Source organism: Wolffia australiana, chromosome 11 (assembly GCF_029677425.1).
Source record: "Wolffia australiana isolate 7733 chromosome 11, ASM2967742v1".
NCBI lineage: Eukaryota > Viridiplantae > Streptophyta > Magnoliopsida > Alismatales > Araceae > Wolffia > Wolffia australiana.
In genome coordinates this window covers 14,612,501-14,628,384 of record NC_135845.1, presented here as the reverse complement: position 1 = coordinate 14,628,384, position 15,884 = coordinate 14,612,501, and the positions used below count along the sequence as shown (strand labels likewise).

Sequence of the window (15,884 nt, the reverse complement as noted above, 5' to 3'; positions counted from 1 at the left end):
TATCCAGTGAATGGAAAAATGAGAAATAACTCATGTGGTTGATTTTAGGGAACGGCACGTCCGCGACATGACGCCCCGAACATGACAGAGCGGACGAGGAAATGTGACATACGGTGATGTGACGGAACTTTTGTCACGTCACCGTCCAGTCACACGTCCCAGTATGTTGGGATAAAACATCATGTTCGTGTCACGCATCCCTCTGTGCGGCGTCCCGTCACGTCCCAGTCACCAGATGGCGTCACCGTCACCGGCAACATGAAAAAACAACCCTAAAACTATATATTTTCGTGCCCTGAGCCCCCCACTCCTAGACCCCGACGACTCCTCTCCGACTCCCAGTTCGACTTTTGTCTCTCCCCCAACTCCTCTACCCCGACGACCTTTCTCCTCTCGGCTCTCGCTAATGTCATTGGCTATGAGAGGTCGCTCTCGCTCATTCACTCCTGCTCGGTCGCTCGGTCGCTCATGTTGTTCCTGGTGAGTTCTTCCCGACAACTTCATTCCTCATTCGTCATTCTTCTTCTTCTTCTTATTATTATTATTATTATCATTATTCTTCCTCTTCATCTTCCTCTTTCTCTTCTTCTTCCAGGGATTCATCGTAGAGTGTGCTATAAATTATCTGTTTTATAAATTTTTTAAAACTCCGTCACAGTCGTCATCCGTGGTTGTCGTTCCGTCACGTCACACATCTGAGGCCCCTCGTCGCCATCACTTCATTGTCACAGGGATTTCGTCACTGTCACCGTCACCATCACCGGCCCCTATCTTCGTCACCGTCACTGTCACATCATCCATCACATTTCTGTCACGGTGACGTGTGACGTGATGGATGACGTCTGTCGATCCCCAGTTGATTTATTAAGTCATGAAGTCCCATCATAAGAATAAACATATTAATATACATTTATTTGTATGTACTCACAAAAAATCCACCTATAGAAGAGATGCATATAGCTTCAGTTTGAAATTTGAAAACATTAACAGAATGTAAATTGGGATATGATAACTCATCCCGTTAACTTATAATATGTTTGTTGTATATTTTAAGACCTGAAATACATTGCAATAATAAATTTGGAGCATATTTACTACTTTCCCGAAAGAATGTTACTATTGAACATATTCTTTTTATGGATGGGAGATGTATATGGCTTCAGTTTGACATATTCACGATATAATCATTATCCGTAGTCTAATTTGAAATTACGTATAGATGACGGACGCAACGACTAGAAATCGTCATCAGTCCGTGGTTTGATGACGAAGACGACTAGACTGATAAATTTGAAAAGCCCGTAAAGGTTCCACGTCACCGAACGATCCTCTGCGGACACGTGGCGGAGGAGGATACCGTGCGCCGTCCACGTGGCATAAATGCCAGCGTGGCGGGGCAGGCAGCGAGTGCAATAGTGAAGGAGAGGGGGGCGAGTAAGCTGACTCGCGGTAACGGTACCGCGCGGAGAGCGAGTCCGTTACGAACCGAACGCTCTGGAAGCGGAGGTAGAAGAGGATAACTGCGAAGATCGCGAAGAAGGGGGGGGAAATGGTGAGAGTTCTTCCGATGGCGATGGCTTCCTCGTCTCTGCCTTTCGCCTCGGCTCGCCACGCCGCGCTCCCTCGATCTTCCTCTAAGTCCGTCGCGCTGCTCCGCGGGGTTTCTCCCTCGCCCGCTGCCTCCGTTCCTTCGAGAAGGATCGCTCTGTTGCACATTGGTAGCGGTAAATCCCTCCCATTTGTCTTTTTTTTGTTTTTTTAGAGTTTCTGTCGATCGGCATCTTGGAGCTTTTCGGATGTATTAAGATTCGCTCGGTTTTTTTTATGATTTTTTTCGGCCCTTCCGCATTTCGTATGAACGTGGTGAGTTATTATGCTTTTACACGTTTGTGCAAGTGCTAATGTTCTATGTGCTAATTTTATGATGAGTTATATTGGCTCGATTTTCCTGTGAATTTTGTGAGAATAACTAATTTTCTGTACAAGGCTGGAGTTTTTTTCCTATTTTCTACGAATGTGATATTTTCGTGGAGATTTATTAAGTATATTTGTGCAAGTTTTAATCTTCTCTCTAATGAGATAGATTCGTTCGATTTTCCTATGATTTTTGCCAACAAGGCTGGAGTTTTTTCCCATTTTCTATGAACATGATATTTGAGCGGATATTATTTTATGATTTTATATTTTTTTGTAAGTGCTAATCTTCTCTCTACGTATTTTGTAATGAGATCGATTTGTTCGACTTTCTTATGAATTTTGCTCACAAAATGGATTTTGCCCGCAAGGCTGGATTTTTCCCCCATTTCTATGGACGTAATCTTGAGTACAGATGTTTTTATGATTTCAAATGTTTTTTATTTTTCTCATCTTCTGGCTACGGAGTTTTTAATGAGTTAGATTCGTTCGATTTTCCCATGAATTTTGTTAAATAAACATGATTTCTTCATACAGGGCTTGATTTTTTTCCTATTTCCATTGAACTTGATATTTTCGTGGAGATTTTTTATTGATTTCATTTATCTGTGCAAGTGCTAATCATTAAAAATCATTTCAGGCCCATGATTTCATTGATTCGTTGTGTTTTGCATCTAAGCGTTGTTTAAAAAATGATTTTTAATGATTTCGTTAATTTGCCAACCGACTGAAATTTTCTGCCCCGTTTATGTTTCGTAACATTTTCGTGGAGATTTTTTCATAATTTCATATGTTCATGCAATTGCTAATCTTCTTTCTACGGAACCTATCCATCCAGTTATTCCCCAGGCTCATTTATTTGGATCAAAAACAACAATGCTGTCAAGAGCTGAAGTTAATCGTGGGCCTGAAACCAGCACCACAGGGATCATGGCCCAGGCGAGTACTGCTGTGGACCAAGAAAGTTTGTTGGACTGGGTGAAGAAAGACAACAGAAGGATGCTTCATGTTGTCTATCGCGTTGGGGACCTGGACAAAACTATCAAGTGGGTGGTTTTGTTTCTTCGGGTTTTTTCTACCCACTGGCTAATGCATTAGTGCTTAATGTTGTCAGGTTTTACACTGAGTGCTTAGGGATGAAACTTCTGCGAAAGCGTGACATACCTGAGGAAAGATATACAAATGCTTTCCTAGGTTATGGCCCAGAGGATTCACATTTCGTAGTTGAACTCACTTATAGTAAGTTATACCTTAATTTTCTTTTCTCCAAATACTTACATCAAGGTCTTCCATTTTTCTGATTTTTTCTCATCATTTCTTCTTCAGACTATGGCGTTGACAAGTATGACATTGGCACTGGTTTTGGCCATTTCGGCATTGCAGTTGAGGATGTAAGTTTTCGTTTCTGATTTTTTGTTTTTTAACTAAATATTCGATAAATAATGCGTTCGGTCAATTTTTTGGCCGAATAATTAACTGTTTCATTCGATTGACTTAATCTCATTGATCAACCTTGTTATCGATTGTATATTTACACATTAGGGGGAATCTTGAATACATACATCCTGATATAATTCAATATCTCCGTGAGTAGTTATTTACTTAGACTTTCGAACAGTAGGTTTCCAGGACTGTGGACCTTATCAAGGCCAAGGGAGGAAAGGTGACCAGGGAGCCTGGCCCTGTCAAAGGGGGCAAAACTGTAATTGCCTTCATCGAAGATCCCGATGGTTACAAGTTTGAGCTTCTAGAAAGAGGACCTACGCCTGAACCCTTGTGCCAAGTGATGCTTCGCGTTGGAGATCTCGACCGTGCCATCAATTTTTACAAAAAGGTAACATCATATTCCTATTGAAATATTGAATAATGTGGAAGGTTTATGGGGGCATCTTGCAGGCCTTTGGGATGGAGCTGCTTCGGAAGAGAGATAACCCTGAGTATAAGGTAAATATATATATATATATATATTTATTATAGCTCTCTAATTTTCCTCTTTTTTTATAATTTTTTTGCCTCTTCTCAGTACACCATTGCCATGATGGGATACGGCCCTGAAGAAAAAAGTGCGGTTTTAGAACTGACCTACAACTATGGCGTCACAGAATACCAGAAAGGAAACGGTTATGCCCAGGTACCCTCTTTTAGTTCCCAAATATTTGGCCTTCTCTGGTCTCTCTGCCACTGTATCTCTCTCTCTCTCTCTTACTGAATCTCCGTTTCTTCCTTACTCAGACTGTCTTTTTCTCTCTCATTCAACCTCTCTCTTTCTCACTCAATCCCTCTCCATCACTCACGCTCTCTCGCACTCAGTTTATCTATCTGTCTATCTTTCTTTCTCTCACACTTATTCAATCTGTCTCTCTACATCTCTCTGTCTCACTCGTTCACTCAATCTCTCTCTATTCCCTCAGCTTCTCTCACTCTAAGCCTATCTATATATATCTTTCTGTCTCTCACTTAATCCGTCTCTCTATATCACCCATGCTCTCCTTCGTACTTTCAATCTCTCTCTATATCTTTCTCTCTCTCACTTGTTCAATCTGTGTATCTATATCTCTTTCTATCACTCTCGCTCTCTAGCACACTGTCTATTTCTCTATAAATCTTTCTTTACCTCTCACTTAATCCGTCTCTCTATATATCTCTCTCTCTCACTCGTTCTCTCAATCTCTCTATCACGCGCTCTCTCACACTCAGTCTATCCCTCTATATATCTTTCTTTCTCTCTCACTTAATCTGTCTTTCTCTCTCTCTCTCTCACACACACACTCGCTCACTCAGGCTCTCTCTCCACCGACATTTCTCTCTCTCTCTCTTCAACTCATTCGCTCTCTCTTTCTCACTCACACTCACTCTCTTCCTCTCTCTTCTATCTCTCTGACTAAAAAATACGGTACCTCTCCAGATCGCCATCGGCACGGATGATGTGTACAAGACGGCAGAAGCTGTGAGGAGCAACGGTGGGACGATTACCCGGGAACCCGGGCCATTACCTGGGATCAACACCAAAATCACCGCTTGCTTGGACCCCGACGGCTGGAAAACGGTACTTCTCTTTCTCCTTTTAATATTAAATCCTTGCAGTTTGATCTATTTATATAACCTACAACATTATGGATCGGAAGTTCGTCGTTCGGTGCTGAACAAACAATCGTAAATAGCTGTTTGGGTTTGTGTTTGGTTTGTTTGCATTATTTTGCAAATGTTTGTAAACTGTGTGCCAAATTTTGTGTTCATTCGTGTTCTACTCAATTTCACTGTGTTTTTATCTCCTGCCATATATTCTTCTGTAATTTTGTGTTCCTGTTCGTTTATTATTTAATTTTGGGTTCGTTCGCTCCGTCCTGAATTTTCTTTCTCAATTCCTTCACAAGTTTATAAATTCTGGTCGAATTGCAGGTGTTCGTTGACAACATCGACTTCGCCAAGGAGCTGGAGTGATCTGTTCCTAAAAAATCTCCAAACCTCTGTTTTTTTTCGTCCGAATAATAAATATTTCTAATATCCTACTACTACCGGCGGGGCCCGCCAGCACATGTCACCGGTGGGTTTCACGAGGGCGGTGGGGCCGGTGGGACGCAGCCAAAAAAAAAAATCGAAATATATAAATAAATAAAACGGTCGACATCTAACGGTTGAGAGGCTGCGGGGCCTTCTCCTTGGCGGCGAACCACCGGACGGTCTTGGCGACGACGGGACGCCAGCGGGCGGCAGCGGCGTCATCGTCGGCGGCGTCGGGGGCGCGGGAGAGGCGCCCGATATCGGACATGGCGCGGGTCCGGGACGGGCCCGAGAACTCGGTCTCGAGGGAGACGAGGTCGGCGGGGTTGAGGTCGCTCCAGCGGTTGCCGAGGACGACCCGGTGCTTGAACCGGTGGGAGGGGTCGCGCTCGAGCCCGAGCGGGCCGGGGCGGGCGCGGAAGGCGGCGAGGTCGTCGGCGGTGACGCGGCCGCGGCAGAGCGGGCAGGTGGCGTGGGCGGCGAGCCAGTGGTCCACGCAGGTCCGGTGGAAGGCGTGGCGGCACTTGGGGAGGAGGCGGAGGGTCTCGTCGTCGTCGAACCGGGCCATGCAGATGGCGCACTCGAGGCCGGCCGGGGCGCCCTCCAGCTGGCAGAATTTGAACAGCGGGAGGAGCTCGATAAGCGCCTTGTCGACGCCTGAGAGACGCGGCTCGTCGTCGAGGAAGACGGGCGGGGGTGGCCCGAGCCGGGGGTCCGGCCAGTGGTCCAGCCCGTGGGCGCGCCGGGCCTGGCAGTACTTGGCGCAGACGAAGAGCAGCGCCGTGAAGGCGAAGACCAGGGAGAAGATGCCGATGATGATCGCCGCCCCGGACCGGCCCATGGGCATGGAGTAGCCCCCCCCCCCCTGCGCCGCCGCGCCCTGGCTCAGCCCGACCACGCCCACCACGACCGCCAGGAACCGCAGACTGCCCATTCTGGAGTAGCCTCTTGCTTCTCTCTCTCTCCCCCTTCTTAAGCCTTCTTGCCTTTTCTCTACGATATCTGTCTCCGTCTTTCCTTTTTCTTTTTTGTGGGTCAACGGCGCGGTTGCGGGTCTTTGGAGTGGGTATGTTTTTTGATTCAGTTCGTCCCGTCTTACGTCCCAATTTTTAGAGTTTCGCCTAGATCGTCTCGTTTCGTCCCATCCTACGCCTCAATTTTTAGAGTTTCCTCTAAATCATCTTAAAATAAATGTCCGAAACCGTCACGTCCAAGACATTCTGAAATTGACACGTGGCGGATAACCGTCCTGTCCCCCGTTATTGGACGGTTATTTAGTCCATGGACAAAGCAATCGTCCAGTCCGGGGACGGGGGACGCCCAGGACGACGGGCAGGAGCCTGAGATTGCTTATTCTGGAGGAGGCTCTTGCTTAGCTTCTTCACCTGGGCCTCTCTCTCTCTCTCTCTCTCTCTCTCTCTCCCTTCTTAAGTCTCCTCTTCTCTTCTTGCCTTCTCTCTACGATATCTGTCTCTGGCGCGGTTGTGGGTTTTCCTTTTATTTCGTCTCTGGAGTGGGTACGTTTTTTTGATTCCTCTGAGTTCTGGGTTGCTCGAATTCTGGAGTTGTCTTGTCCGTGAAGGTGAATCAATATTTTTTGGTGGTGTATTTTGGGTACGTCAGCCAACGACTAGGGGAGGGATTTTTTTTTTCTTGGGTTTTGGTTTGGTTTCTGGTGCTCTTTTGTATGGGGTTTTTTGGGAGTGCTTCTTCGGGGGATTTTATTGGGTTTGTGGTCTTGGCCGTGGCCAAGAAGAGGAGTCACAAGAAGAGAAGCAAAGATGTTTGATTTTTTTTTACTAATCATGATTTGGTGATACTTGCTAGGACGTACGGGTGTGGCCAAATGGAGGAGTCACAGTAACAGAAGAAAACATATTGGTTTTTTTAGTAATCATGAGTAAATACTTGTTAGGATATTTGGCTGTGGCCAAACGGAGGAGTCACAATAACAGATGCAAAAATATAGATTTTTTTAGTAATCATAAATAAATTCTTGTTAGGATATTTGGCTGTGCCCACTGGCCAAAAGGAAGAGTCACAATAACAGAAGAAAAAAGTGAGATTTTTTAAGTAATCATGAATAAATACTTGTTAGGATATTTGGCTGTGGCCACTGGCCCAAAGGAGGAGTCATGATAAAAGAAGAAAAAATATTGATTTTTTAGTAATCATGAATAAGTACTTGTTAGGATATTCAGCTGTGGCAAGGAAGAGGACATATCTTCCTATTGTAAATGGGATGATACTTGGTGAATGATGCTCTGAAAGGATTTCCATGAGGGTTGGATTAATTATGTGGAAGTTCATTCCCTGCTCAATTGTGTTAGTAATGAACAAATTTATGGTTTGATGTTTATGAAATTTGCAAATTTATTAATGAATGTATTATATGATTAATTAGAAACACGAAAATAGTAGTATACACAATGAATTACATCACTTTCTGTCAGAACATCACATTATCTTGTCACAATACATTTGCATCATTGGGATATTAAATGCTGGTATATTGGCTTCGCCTTTCACTGACCATAGTTTCTAAATCTACAAGGCTAATTTTTCACTTTTGCAGTTTAATGCAAGTCCTAAAAAGATTATCCCTACTGTCTAATCCCTTCAACTGGATTTAATGAATTCTATTAAGAAACAAAAAAGAGCCCTACAGCTTGCAACAATGGATATCATTATGCTTTGTACTTGAATACATATTACTGTCACAAAGAAATAAATGCTCAGTTAATATAGGTGATACATAGGTCAATGAAATAATATATTGTAAGTACTAAAGAATCATAAACTCAAATAATATCATAGTTCTCTGTACATTACTTCAGCTGGCGTATTATATTATATTATATTAAAGTTTAACAACATTATTTCCCTCTCTTTTTAAAATTTCACTTAGAATACTATTGAAAAGTATAATGTATGGAGCCTTAAAATATGTGTAAAGTAAAATGTGTACAAAAATGATCCATAAAATATGTGGCTATGGAGCCTAAAAAAATTTTATATTATGAAAAAATGAATTGATGAACTATAAAAATATAATTAAATGAGTTAAATATTTGATGATATATTATCATTAAAATTAAATGGCAACTAATATTGATGATAACATGCCATCTGACCTAGATAAGTGTATAATTAGTGAAGTAAGTACATGTGAAATCATATTTAACCTGTAATAGTCCAAGAAAAACAAACTTATCTTGGACTTAAAAAATTTAGTTTGAAGGCATATTAATGATACAATTGCCTGTAACATCATAAATTTACTTTTTTGTCTTTTATATTTATGGAAGATTTATTTAAACAAAGAAATCACAAGAATACAATAAAAAATGAATAATTTTCTAATCACAAAACTAGTTATTTCCATATTTGGGTGTATAAAGAAGATGACATATTTTATGTGTGAATGGTCAAATTTCCATGTATGTGGCGATATAACTGAGGTGGGGGAGAATTAGTTTCTGATTTTTTTCTTTATGTTTTGAACAGTTCATTTATAGATACATGCATTTATCATCCACAGTTAAATCTCCCAATACACATATGAGATTTTGTATACTGGTTGAGGGACCATAAGACTATTCCCGCGTATGTTCACCTCGACTCCAATCCTCACGAGGGAAAACCTGGTCAGTTCATCCCCGACAAGAGTTTAACACTACCTTAAAACAATATATAGAGGACAGAGAAACAAAAAATTCCAGTTACTCATCATTATCCTATATGTCAACCCACGCCGGTCTAAACCTCCTCTACAGCTGAGCACCAAGTTGTCGTGCCTCTTTCTTGTGTGATTCTGAACTCAGGTAGTGTCTCTTGTAATCCCTAGAATTTTGATACACATATATCATATGGTTCACAATGAATAAACAAATTAACATCAAGAGGAAAATAGATTCTATGTTCACAAGAAGAAAAATAAGTGCAAAGAGTGAAACTCAAAAAACTCTTTAAAGAGAAAATAAAATTCAGAAAAACCAAAACAACAAAGTTACCTGATGATTGAGTAAAAGAGAGAGATATCGGAAAACAATTCAAATAAATGATGTAATCTTATGAAATCTATTATTTGAATCAGATCTACCAATGGAAATGTGAACTCAAAAGTTGATGAAGGGCATAACTTGAGAAAGTTGAGCAGAAGCAAATTTCAAAAGTTTTGGAGAAAAGTCAATGAACATGGAGATCTTTAGACCTTGGAGAAAAGGAGCAGAGCTTCCCATTGTGTTCTTTTGAGATAGTTGAGCAGAAGAAAGTCTTCACATTGAATTCTTCGGAGAAAGTGGCACTCCAAAACTGTAGGGCTTTTTCTCTTTTCACTTACCTTTCATAACTTTTATTTATTTCATTAATTGGAGTTACTTTAAAATTCAAAAGTTTTCATGAAGCCCTTTTCATATATAGAAATCCTTTTCAAATTTTGATGTTAAACAAAAATGGGATATAAAATATTCTAACATATAGAATATATAAATTCATGATATGCATATAACTATTATAACTTAAACAAAATGCCTGCCAAGTGTAATAAACTTTTAAAAAAATTCTTGATTGATGTGAACGTGAGAATACATTGTTTAAGATGCCATGTGGGAAAACACCGTTGATATGAGATTTTCAGCGCTGGTGGACTTGTGACTTTGAGAATTGTGAGCTCTTGGAAATCATTGATGTGAATCATTGATGACTGGTTGGTCGATGCTCCTTCATTCTTCCTGATTTTCCCTCTTGTATGAGAATATTTCTGCCATTAATCTCCATCCGTTAAATGTTGTTGCATGCATCCTTTCTGTCAGCACTCATCACCTAGAGTTTCTTTCCCTCTCTGTATGGTTGTCTCGCTTACAGTGCTGGATTTGCTTCTACACCCATCTCTTCTTCTTATTGTCTCCCTCGCTTGGACCACTTGTGATGAATGGTGCTCCCTCACTGCTTCCTCTTCAACCTACTTTGTTGAAGGCTTAAGCTGTTGTAAATGGATACAATCTACCACTCATATATGCATCTCACGTAAAACTTGGATAGATGTTAGGATCAACATGATAGCTATTATGATGTAACACAACAGATGGGATCGGGCAGCTCGTGCTACACCTCACGGAAATGAACTTGAATGCAATACAACGAGTGAAATGATGTGTGCTATGGAAATTCAACAGGAATATTGGAATCCGGGTAATTGAGACGTAACCCAGATGATGACATGGAAGGGGTCGTGGCACGACCAAGCTCCCAATGATCCGAGAGATCAGCTGGAGGACCGACGGATGGGGGAAACGTTCTTCACCCAAGAGTGTCCGTGCCGTCGACATGAACGAGCAGATTCGACACCGTCAAAGAAAATTCTCTAACTCGAGTGCGGTGTCTAAACCTACGACACGTACGATTCTCTCGAGCAATGGAACAGTCAAAGATCAGCGCTGAAAGACATAATAATACTGAAATAGAGGGGAGTGGAAATATGACCTGAAGGACACGTGCCCTAGTGTGCAAAGTAGATCCCGACCACCACTGGTAGACGAGATAATCTGGAAGTGAAGCAGGTCTCGGACATAGCTGTTGACTGGTGGCAGAGATCACGACCGTGTACCCCGGGCGAGGGTTCAATTAATCCAATCATCGAAATAACCACGAACGAGGTTGGAAGGATCACAAGTAGTGTGTTAGACCACCAGTAGTTCTTTACGACTACGCTCAGAATAACAGAAATTATGGATGTCTGGCCGGGGCCATCGATAACAGTGATCAGAGGTCAACAAATGTGCCAAACCACCAACTCGAGGACACCACCCGCGGAGGACACACAGAAAGGGGGAAAGGGAGTGAGTCCCATTGTTCCGCTGGAGTATTGAGAGAACCACTGAAGTACGTGGGATCAAAGCAGGAGGATGCCACAGAGAGGAGACACCAAGAACAAGACACTTCCGGCGACCTTAAGGGAAAGTCGCAACGCTGCTGGAGGCATTGGTCAGATCACCACAACAAGGGTTACATGCAACGTTGGGACGACGTCGTAGGAGTCTGGTGATACTACAGGCTTCATTGACCGTGTACAATCGTGGCGCTGGTGGAGTTCCGATGTACGTTCATTCTTGAAAGCGTCCATCGTTCGGGGTAATCCTGGCTGCAAAGGACAACAAATATATTCTGAAAACACATCAGGATGATAGCAGCATCCCGGAGTAGTTCTTTGTCGAGGATGGGCGGGGATCTAGGACATCGACATCAAGCTAGGGTTAGCGACGGTTGAATCTTCCGCGACTGGCCACTGAGGATGAAAACCCAGCAAACAATATCTTGTGTATTGGATACAGTCTACCAGGGGAGGTGGGCCGACTGATAGCGGCTTGTTTGGGAATCCGATTGTTCTCAACTTTGAGTGCAACTAAGTGTATAAGAACTCCTAAAAAAAAAGTGTACAAGAACTGAACAGGAAGGAGAGGAAACCCTAAAAAAATGCGACTTTTCTTGCTTATTTTAGAACAATAACAACTTCTAACCCACGTTCGGCCCCCCTCTCTTATTGTAGTAAAAAAGAGTAATGGGCATACTAATGGGCCCCTTTTAAGGGGGGAGGTTATTGGGCTTCCCCTCAAAGGGTCCTTTAGGGGGGGAAGAAGCCAAGCATAGACTTCCCCCCTAAAGGTGCAAATTAGATTATCCAAACAAACAAAACACACACGGGGAAGTCCCGTACACAAGCAGGAGGGGGTTTCCTTACAATCAAAAGACGACGAGAAAAGACCAAAATGACTCAAAGATGGGGCCGGGGCACGAGGAATGGGCCACCATAAAACCAAAAGGAGACATGACACATAACAAAATGATGCGAATGCATTTTTTCAAACCTGGTAGCGGAAATTTGGGTTCTTCACATCGGCTTGGTCTTCGCGATGTGGCTGATGACAAGTCTAGACGTGCTCGACTAGATGGTCCTCCATCATATTATATCATACAAAGGCAATGAAAAGCATTTTTATCATTCAATTAACAATAAAATCTAGTTTTTGTCATAACTTTTAAATATTTTGAAAGTCATTGATAACTTGCATAGTTAGTACTTTAATATGATCATATTTACGTATTTATTTGCACTAAATCACTCATATTTGCATGTTATCAAGCTTAAAATGATTAAAGTTATTTTTCAGAATGATTTTCTGTATTTTTATGCATTTTGGAGATTTTTATAACAATAGATTATAAAATAATATAATTTTTGAGGCAGAATATGATTCTTTTGGAATTTTCTGACATTAAATTTGGAAAGATATGATTTTTTAAAGCCAATATATATATATTTATATGTATTTTTTGGCTTTTATTTTAATCAAAATGAATTTTTAAAATATTTATTAGCCCTTTATTTCAAGTTGCCACGTGTCACCATTTGATTCGTCGAATGATGTCAAATTAGAGCTGATTATAATGATTGGCATCAGCCAATCATTTGGCTAGCATTATGGCATCGCGAAAAGCAATGCCATAATGACATTTAAGGCTTATGAAAAATTTTTAATTTTTTTTCCTGAAGCAGGCGGTATAGACGAATAAAAAAAGGCTCTCTTTTTTTTCATAAATGCGCGCACTGACTGATGCACAAAATGACAAAAAACACTTTTCGCCTTTTCTCTTTTGATTCTAACGGAGGGTGACGTGGGCGCACGACGGGGCGCCAAATATACACATGGCCCGCGTGTGTACATGTGGTGCGCTCATATACACCCTTAATGAAATAAAAAAGTGACGTGGCTTGCGTTGACGCGCCGCCACATCAGCCTCAAGAAGGACCATTCTTTTTTCTTTGTTTTTTTTGTCTTTTGCCCTTTTGCAGGTACACGAGGTGACTCAAAAAAGCGTGCATGGAAGGTGAGGAGATGCGTAATCTCAAGCGATGTGACAGTTAAACAAAAAATAGAAAATGAGGAAGCATCAGAGATGATGATGATGAGAGAGAAAAAATCAAGGGCTAAGATTGCTCCAACTTCAAACGACCATAACTTTTGATCTACAACTCCGATTGAGCTGAAAATTTCAGCACCGCTTTGTCTTCCCCTCCTCTTTCCATCCATATCCTGATCCATAAATAGAGGACTGGAACACTGTGAAATTAATCTTGAACTTGCCTCCTACTTGTGTGGGCTGATTGAAAGACAGTGAGTTTTGATATCCATCAAGTGTGTTCTTGGCGTCCTGGGTGTGTTGGGAGAAGCATTGGAGAAGAGGGGAGCTCACCGGCACTCTTAAATCACCATGATCCTGGCGGAACATAAGGATCTAAGGTAAGTGTCTTTGCGTTACGTTGTTTCTTTTCCCAACATCGTAGTTAGCTTAATTAAGGTTTATCCTCATCTTCTCACTTGCATTTTACTTATTTATATCCTCTTATCTCCTCTCCCTATCCTCTCCATCACACCGCTCTACATTCAACCACTACCATCGTTCACACACTCAACCACCATCGTGTCCTTCACGTTATCTAACTCAACCCCTTATTGTTTCGCATAATTCACTCTCACTTACTCTTGTCTTTACTAAGTAAATTAACATATAACTTACATCCTTTTACTCGAGATCACTAGCTCACATACTCTACTCCCGTCTTCATCTCTTTCGTGTTGAACATCACTATAATAAGAAATTAATTCCTTAATCATCGTTCCCTGTGGAGAGGATCCATACTCATCACTAACTAAATATTCTTAAGTAAGTACGGTTAAATATATTTTTATTGGATAATCTCAATTACCAACGACAAACTAAAACCCCTAAATCTGAGATTATCAGTCAGACAATTCAAATGATATTACCTTCACTCATGATGCTCATATACTCTTTTTAGGACTTGAAATGTGACTTGGAGGCAGTGTTGAGGTCAAACCAAACAGTTGGATAAAATGATGATCTAATCAATAACACAGATTCTGTAACAAAGCCAGCCAGGATATATATCTCGGGCTTGTGATTCAATGTCCAAGGAAGTGCCTTCAAGGAGGGTTAGCATTGATCTTTATTGGGAAAGAAAGATATCATGCACTATTGATTTTTAAGTTTTGAAAATTTATGCCGGGAATACCTTTAATGCTTTTGATTGTGCCTCGTAACCTTTGCTTTGGTTATTTCACTTTTGCTGCATTGGCTTCATACAACAGTTGTTGCCTTTTTTTGAACCTGACATCTTTGGTTAATCATCCTTTTTAGTGCTCACACATATGTCTTTGGTGTTTGCCTCTTTTTTAGTGTAGGCTTTGTTGAAATTCTTCTAAAAAGATCTCCAAAATTGGCATAAAATATTCAATTTTTTGCCATGTTCATCCCATTCATATGTTTCTTTCCTGCTGCCAGTCTTGGTTCCCCCAGTCATTGTCACGTTCCTTTGATAGCAAACCCCCAGACTAAGACATATTCTCTGCTTTTTTCTCCCACAGAATTCATATTACTTCGTTGAGGATGAAAATCCTATTATTTATTGATTGGTCACAACACCCCCAACAATTCCAAATTCTCCTCCCGCCGATGAATATGCGACATCCATAAGTCAGGAAATATCTCTGCTGCCTGTATTACACTTTCAGACTTACGTTACAATGATATGTACTAAAACAAGACAAATACTTTTACAATTCAGAAATATTGTTTTAAGATCACATTTTACCATAAATGGGTAGAACATAATTTATTGAGAACTATATTGAAGGTTTTCAAAATCAGTATGTTTAGCTGTGTATATTTAAAGTTCCTGTTATGTATTTGAAATTCTACACTTTTGTGAAATCATAGCCTATAAGAAGAAAATAGTACCTGCAGCATGCTTTTTCCATTCCTATCATATCAATGAGATTTATTCCTTTCTCATAGATTTAACGTATTTAACACATGGCATGCCTAATTTCTCCATCTTGTAGTCTCCTTTGCCTTGAATTGGTAATTCTTCAACCCCCCAATACAAAAAATTTCATTTTTTTCACTAGCAAAGCTAGCTAATGCATAACAGCTTGAAAATTACGTTCTCGATATATGTAGGTCATTTGTACTAGTTTATCTATATGTAGTAGAATAGTAAATGACCATCCGATATTTGTCCGATATTCATCCGATACCCGGTATTCGACAACCAATCTCCGATATCCAGAAAACATCAGGACAGTTTCTCATACTGGTTATTGGATATCGAACAATTATTGACATTCAAGTGTAAAATGGATATCGGGACAGATATTGAACAGTTAAGAACAAGGAATATATCAGATACCGGACATCAGCTTTTGATATCCGGATATCAAAACCAGTATCCAGATATCGAAAACCAATATTCGGACTTGTTGTGGTCAGAATCCTGAAATCTCATTTGGAAGAAAATCAAAATTATGAAGGGTATGTATGTTTTTTGACCGCTGAGATTTGGCCATGTGGCCCTGCATAAACCACGTGGTAAGAAGGTAATTAGAGAT

The 15,884-nt window shown here is 41.0% G+C and overlaps 2 protein-coding genes across 2 annotated transcripts; one reads left to right on the top strand and one right to left on the bottom strand.

Annotated features, from left to right (window-relative positions):
* The first annotated feature begins 1,456 nt into the window (after window positions 1–1,456).
* LOC144709273 (lactoylglutathione lyase GLX1-like) lies at window positions 1,457–5,418 on the top strand. Its single transcript, XM_078582766.1, has 9 exons — window positions 1,457–1,724; window positions 2,753–2,960; window positions 3,029–3,153; window positions 3,241–3,305; window positions 3,536–3,748; window positions 3,811–3,858; window positions 3,938–4,045; window positions 4,820–4,960; window positions 5,314–5,418. The coding sequence occupies exons 1-9, from the start codon at window positions 1,550–1,552 to the stop codon at window positions 5,353–5,355; spliced, it is 1,125 nt and encodes a 374-aa protein (XP_078438892.1). The 5' UTR covers window positions 1,457–1,549; the 3' UTR covers window positions 5,356–5,418.
* An 80-nt stretch (window positions 5,419–5,498) lies between these two features.
* Window positions 5,499–6,426, bottom strand: LOC144709274 (putative RING-H2 finger protein ATL12). The gene has a single exon (XM_078582767.1). It carries the CDS (start codon window positions 6,347–6,349, stop codon window positions 5,543–5,545), a length of 807 nt encoding a protein of 268 aa, XP_078438893.1. The 5' UTR covers window positions 6,350–6,426; the 3' UTR covers window positions 5,499–5,542.
* Window positions 6,427–15,884: the final 9,458 nt, after the last annotated feature.